This window comes from Otolemur garnettii, unplaced genomic scaffold (assembly GCF_000181295.1).
Source record: "Otolemur garnettii isolate 467f Iridium unplaced genomic scaffold, OtoGar3 scaffold00283, whole genome shotgun sequence".
Lineage (NCBI taxonomy): Eukaryota > Metazoa > Chordata > Mammalia > Primates > Galagidae > Otolemur > Otolemur garnettii.
In genome coordinates, this window is record NW_003852678.1 from 209,622 (window position 1) to 216,574 (window position 6,953).

Consider the following 6,953-nt stretch of genomic DNA (forward strand, 5'->3'; position numbering starts at 1 on the left):
CGTATTAATAACCAAGTTCTATGAAACATTCAAGTCTGCTCTAAAAAAAAAAAAAAAAAAAAAAAGAAAGTGGCCTCTAATAACCTAAGGCTAAGTATCCAGTTATTAATTGTCCATTAAAGTGGTTCAGCAGTGATGTGGAGGACCCAGTCTAGACAGTATCAAATAGACCCAGACCCTACCAGAGCCCCTCGTTACTACAGGAGTCCTACTAGTTGTCTATAGTGACTGTAACTTGCTCTCAGTTGCCCTTCCTGAATAAACTTTGTTTCTTGCTTAAAAATAAATAAATAAATAACAACAATAGAAAAACTAGCTGGTGTTGTAATGAGTGCCTGTAGTCCCAGCTACTTAGGAGGCTGAGGCAGGAGGATCGCTTAAGCCAAGGAGTTTGAGGTTGCTGTGAGCTAGGAAGAGGCCACAGCACTCTACTCAAGGTAGAAAAGTGAGACTCTATCTCAACCAAAAAAAAAAAAAAAAAAACCCCATAGAGAGAAGGAAAGGCTGGGCCTTGCCATGAAGCATGGGTGCAGACATAGCAGGGCAGCCTCCAGGGAGCCGACCAGGGACACACTGACCCCAGACGACTAAGGCACCATCACCACTGCTGCCCACCCAGGAGATAGAGGCCCCAGACCAGGTAGGTGGCAGAACAGCCAGCTCCAGGTTCCAGAGCTCATCCTGACAGAGCTCATCCTGAGACTGTCCCAGGGAGATGGTGGAAGGAGAAACCAGGACCCCAGCCGGATATCTAGATAGAGCTCAAGAAGTCGCTGGGCGCCATAGCAGGAACCAGTCATCAGAAGGACAAGCACATCCAACCACAAGAGGATACAGAGTGAGGCCAGAGTCACACTGGACAATAACGGAGACCTCAGAGCACCAGCCAACGTGGCTTAGGCCCAACATGACCTCCACTTGAGGATTCAGTCTTATTTCAGCACTACGTGATAACACAGCCACGTGACCTCCACTTGAGGATTCAGTCTTATTTCAGCACCATGTGATAACACAGCCACATGACCGCCACTTGAGAATTTAGTCTTATTTCAGCACCACGTGATAACATAGCCACATGACTGCCACTTGAGAATTCAGTCTTATTTCAGCACCATGTGATAACATAGTCACGTGACCTCCACTTGAAGGCTCAGTATTGCTTCAGCACCACGTGGTAACACAGCCACATGGCCTCCACTTGAGAATTCAGTCTTATTTCAACACCATGTGATAACACAGCCATGTGACCTCCACTTGAGGATTCAGTCTTATTTCAGCACCACGTGGTAACACAGCCATGTGGCCTCCACTTGTAGGCTCAGTATCGCTTCAGCACTACGTGATAACACAGCCATGTGACCTCCACTTGAGGATTCAGTCTTATTTCAGCATCACGTGATAACAGTCACGTGACCTCCACCTGGAGGCTCAGTATTGTTTCAGCACCATGTGATAACATAGCCACTTGTCGTCCACTTGAAGGCTCAGTGTTATTTCAGCACATGATAACACAGCCACGTGACCTCCACTTGAAGGCTCAGTATTTCAGTACCACATGATAACACAACCATGTGACCTCCGCTTGAAGACTCAGTCTTATTTCAACACCACGTGATAACACAGCCACATGACCTCCACTTGAGGGCTCAGTATTATTTTAGTACCATATGATAACACAGCCATGTGACCTCCACTTGAGGGCTCAGTATTATTTCAGCACCACGTGATAACACAGTCATGAGGAGATGACATGAGGGAGGAGGTGGAGACTGACCATGAGCTCACAGGTGCACATCCTGGCAGGGAGGGAGGGCACAGTCTCTAAAAACAAAGCCCTAGGGGCCAAGTGCAGAGGAGAGGACCAGTTTGCCCCACCCACAGCAGCTATCACTGGGCAGCAGCCTCCATTCAGAGCTGATTCCAGTTTAGGCCTGAGGGTCCAAATCCAGACCAGAGAGAGGTAAGTCTAGGCCCCTGAAAGCCATGGGTGCTGGACAAAGGCCCTGGCCCTCAGTGGCCTAGGTAATGCACTCTCTTTGTGCCACCAAAGAGACAAGACACAGATGCCCTGACAACGCCCAGAGACAAATCCCAACTGAGAGGTGGTACCATGTGAGACAAGGAACCCAGAAGCGACGAGACGTGGTCTCTATCTCCCAGAACTGAGTCCCAGCCCAGCCATGTAACCACCACCTGGGCTGAGATGAGATGACAGAGCCCCTCCCCAGCCTGGCTTCTGGTGCCACCCCGTAGGGCTGCCATCCCTGTCTGCCCTGCCACCTCCCAGCAGGAGGAACAGGTTTCGAGCTGAGAAGAAAGGGCAGTGAAGTACGCCACCATGCAAAGCTAGGCTGCTGAGGGCCAGGAAAGTGAGAAACTCCAAACCCCAAGGCCACACCCACTGCCCCTGTCCTTCCCCCCACAGCCAACATCCATAGGCAACACTCAGGAAACACCAGTGGATCCACTTAAAAGGCCACTCTTAAGAGACAAACGATCATTATAACACATTGGAAACCCAGTGTCAACAGGAAAATGGTCTCAACTTGCCAGGGATAGCCAGTCAGCAGGCTCTGTTCTGAGGCTTGGGGCTCCCCCAGGACCCCAACTTACAAAGCCTTGGCCTCCATGGCTGGTGGAGGGAGGCCCCAGCCGCAGTGCCAGCCATGGCCCCAGAGCACATCTTGTTCACTCCAGCCCCCAGGCCACAGCATGCCCATCACCCAGCAGTCGGGACCAGGGAGAGGAGCTGTGCCCCGGACCATGTGGTGCCCTGCTGCCCTACCTTCTTTCAACAAGTCGGTGATGTCTGCTTGGTACCGGTTTCCCACTCGAATCTCCCCTTTGTCAGCCAGCAGGGTCTTCTGCTGTGGGTCGTAGACTAGAGAATAGAAGAAGAAATCCTAAAAAACACCACATAAGACAAAGGTGTCAGCACGTGCCCTCGGAGGTGGGGAGGGGCCTGGGGGACAGCGGCTGCTGCAGGGGTCTTGAGGGTAGAGGGGATACCCCTGCCCGACACTGTTGTGGCAGCTACAACAACAGGAGAAGAGAAAGAAACACAAATACTAAGGACGAGGAGAGACCTGACATGACTCTCAGAGAGGACAGGGACTGCCTGGAAAGCCCAAAGAGCTGACAGACTTAGACTCAAGAGTTCAGCCAGTGTAGCTGACATTTCTAGCCGTAGAACCATTTGTAATTTAATTTATGAAAAAAGTGTTAAAGTGGCTCATGCCTGTAATCCCAGGACTCTGGGAGGCTGAGGCGGGTGGATTGTCCAAGCTCAGGAGTTCAAGACCAGCCTGAGCAAGAGCCAGACTGTCTCTAAAAATAGGCGGGCATTGTGGCAGGCACCTGTAGTCCCAAATACTTGGGAGGCTGAGGCAAGAGGACTGCTTCAGCCCAGGAGTTTGAGGTTACTGTGAGCTGTGATGCCATCGCACTTTACAGAGGGCAACACAAGTGAGACTGTCTCAAAAAAAAAAAAAAATTAAAGAGTAAGGAAAAGGGGTGGTACCTACAGCTCAAAGGAGTAGGGCACCAGCCCCATATACAGGAAGTAGTGGGTTCAAGTCCAACCCCAGCCAAAAAAAAAAAAAGAATAAGGCAAAGCAGGAGGCCACACAAAGCTGACACTCTGGGTAGAGCCTTGGATGCCTCTCAGTTGTGACAAGACATGTTAGCAGATGGATAACCACAACATGTTCTGAACTCAATGCTACGGAGTATTAACAGGAGCAGTGGGCACAGCCCTCCTCACTATGACGCTGTCTCTGGCAGCCACCCCCACCCCCAGTGGAACTCAGGTGCTGCACAGCCTTTCCCAGCCTCCCCTGTGGGTGTCCTGACACGTGGCTGTGCGCTGTGGAAACCGTGACCAGCTGATTTTGGTCATCTTTACACCATCCTGGAGTCATCACCCCATGTGCTCTGGTGACAGGTGTGGCAGCTCACTCTCCTGTTTGTGTTTCATCTTCCTTGGCTAACTTTTAGATCTGGGGACCCTCATCCCATTTCCTCTTGTGCTGTGTTCTGAATGCTACCTGCTCTGCATCTTTTTTCTCAACACCTGCCTCTGAACACTAGGATGTCATAGCACAGTGTGCACAAGAGCAGGCGCAGAGTCTTTGTCTTGCCAACAAAGTACGTGGCTTGCCCAGGTCAAGCAACTGGGCTGAGGCACCCACAAGACCTGCTATGCACAGATTCTTTTTTTTTTTTTTTTTTTTTTTGAGACAGAGCCTCAAGCTGTCCCCCTGGGTAGAGTGCCGTGGCATTACAGCTTATAGCAACCTCCAACTCCTGGGCTCAAGCGAGTCTCTTGCCTCCGCCTCCCAAGTAGCTGGGACCACAGGCGCCCGCCACAACGCCCGGCTATTTTTCGGTTGCAGCCGTCATTGTTGTTTGGCGGGTCCGGGCTGGGGATTCGAACCCGCCACCTTAGGTGTATGTGGCTGGCGCCTTAGCCGGTTGAGCTATAGGCGCCGAGCCTATGCACAGATTCTTATGCTATTTCTTCAGATTAATGAAAACCAGGCAGCCTGCATTCTGTCCTCAATGTTTGCTAACCAAAGCAGGATGGGTCTGGCCCCTCTGTGCCATGGTTGGTGAGTTGGGTTTTCTTACTGCCATGAGTCCATTTGTCAGGACTTTATCTGTGAAGACCACAGGAGGTGTGAACAGGTGCACGAGCCCCCAGGCTGACATCATCTGCTTCTGCCAGCCCCACATGAGCAATGCCCCCCCTCCCTGTTAAATTCCATCCTAACCTCAGGCCTGTTCAAACTACCCGGCTGGAGAGTGGGGAAGCCACTTCCTGCGTCTTGTGAGTGTCAGGCACCCTGCTGACGCTATCACTTCACAACTGCAGACTGCCTAGACGGTTAAGTGAAAAATGAGCCATGAAGACTGCTTTGGTTGTCTGCAGAAAAGCACCATCCCCACCTGCCTGGCCGTTTCTGGCCAGAAACACACAGCATGGACAGCCCTGTTACCATGTCTGCACCTCAGAGCCAGCCTTGCTGCTCACATACACCTCTGTGCCCACAGGCAATGGTGGCCTTCTCTGTGTGGCACTAACTGCAACCCTTAGACCCCCATGTAAACTCCCAGTTTCCTGGGAAGCAGGTCTCTCCTGGGCCTCCTGTGTGCCAGGCCTCTCTGCACCCATCCCCTGTGCCCACGGGCCTGCTCCAGGCCAAGCAACAGGAGTGAGGTCACCACTTCCTCAGGACCACACAGGACAAAGGGTGTGGGGCTTAGCTTGGGACACCCATGGCCAATAACCAAGGCAAAGAGAGTGGCACACCAGCACCCCAGGGTTGTGCAGAGGGGACCAGAGCACTGCAGGAGTGGGACTTGGACCCAGGGCTCTAGCCTTGCCTAGCCCCAGTTTCCCAGAAACTGTGATGTGTCCTCTATACAACCAACTACTAAAAAACACTCCTGACCTACCTGGCCCCAGAAAACCCTACCTTCCCACTAGCTATTCTTGGGAAACACACAGCACCACACTCTTGCTCGGGGTGACTTTGCTCCTTAGAGGCATGTGGCATTGTCTGGAGACACCCCTCGTTGACACAACTTGGGAAGCGGAATCTGGGTGTATATGGCAGTCCTAGAGATCGCCTCTAGTCAGGAAGAGAGGAGCCACCCAGGATTCCATCCACTGCCTAAGGGAGGCCAGGTGAGCCTCCTGCAGGGACTTGGGTGGCCCCCACCCCACCCCCTACTCTGTCCTCCCCAGGGGGACCTCTCCGTCAGCTGTCCAAGAACAAGTGGTCCCCAGAGCAGGCAGTGGGGGAATTGGAGGGAGCCCTGCTCCCAGGAATCTGGACTTAGGGATGGGGAGCATAGGAGGACACCTAGCAATGCCTGCCAGGACATGATGCTGTTCCCGTTGAGTGGCCGGCGAGCCTCACCTCCCGCTCCAGGTAGGACTTGAGGGACTCGGTCTCGTTGAGCAGAGTGACGCTGCACTTGCCCCTGCAAGAGAAGGACCAGCAGGCTGGAGGGGAGAAGGCGGCGGGTGGGGGTGGGGGGCGGGGGCGCCCGGGCGGGGCGGCGGGGCTACCTGATGTGGGTGGCAGGCAGGGACTCCAGCTGCCGGGACAGAAACAGCTCCCGATGCCGCAGCTGGTGCTTGAGTTTCTCGGGCAGGTCCATCATTTCTGGGTTCTCCATTTCCTCTTCAATTTCCCCTGAAGGGATGGAGAGTTCACGAGTCAGCACAGCCGCAGCACTGCCAGACTGAGGTCCACCCACCCTGTGCAGGCCTAGCCTGGGTCACTGTGGCCATCCTAGAATGCTCGCTCCCCTGGCCTCCTGGCTCCATGCTGCTGCCCTACCCTGGGCAGCCAAGCACTCCCATGAATGGGCCTATAGATGCTCAGGACCAGGGCTCAGAGAGGAAGAGAAGGGGGACAGCATGCAGGACTGGTATTGGAAGCAGCAGGCAAGAAGGGAAGAAGGGAAACCAAGGCAGCAACTACCATAGGCCCAGGACAGAAGAGTGAGGGGCAGATGCCCTCTGTGCTCGTGCCCCATCTCCCAGGCCCCAGGCCCGCTGCAGCCCTCCCTGTACCAACAGGATGCTCCTCAGGGCCAGGCTGCAGCAAGGCTGGACTATAGGCTGACATTGGGCCATAGGCACAAGCATGCAGGCTGCCCACCCCGCCCAGGGACACAGATAGGAGACACCTTACCTTCCTCACCGTTGTCGGCCCCTGGTCCGGCTTTATAGCAGACTGACAAGGCTATGTAACAGAGAGCCCATGGCAGAGTTAGCGCCAGCCCAGCAACTTGTCCCTGCCCATGGTATGGACCCAGGGCTCCATGGCCAGGGGCCAGGCAGACAGTTGTGGTGAAGACCTCCCAGCCCTGACTTCCCAGCCACCGACCAGCTGGGTACCTGCATCCCCAAGGCAGAGCCTGTAAGCCCTCCTCTCAGA

General features: G+C 53.9%; 1 protein-coding gene across 2 annotated transcripts in view; it reads right to left on the reverse strand.

Moving 5' to 3' along the window:
• Positions 1-6,953, reverse strand: part of MTA1 (metastasis associated 1) — a 29,490-nt gene that overhangs the window by 15,989 nt on the left and 6,548 nt on the right. For both annotated transcript variants that reach the window (XM_023508850.1, XM_012813613.2), the window contains exons 3-6: positions 6,708-6,758; positions 6,077-6,203; positions 5,925-5,988; positions 2,786-2,903 (exon numbers count right to left, since the gene is read on the reverse strand). In XM_023508850.1, the coding sequence (XP_023364618.1) occupies positions 2,786-2,903; positions 5,925-5,988; positions 6,077-6,186 (292 nt within the window). In that variant the 5' untranslated portion in view covers positions 6,187-6,203; positions 6,708-6,758. The remainder of the gene's footprint in view (positions 1-2,785; positions 2,904-5,924; positions 5,989-6,076; positions 6,204-6,707; positions 6,759-6,953) is intronic.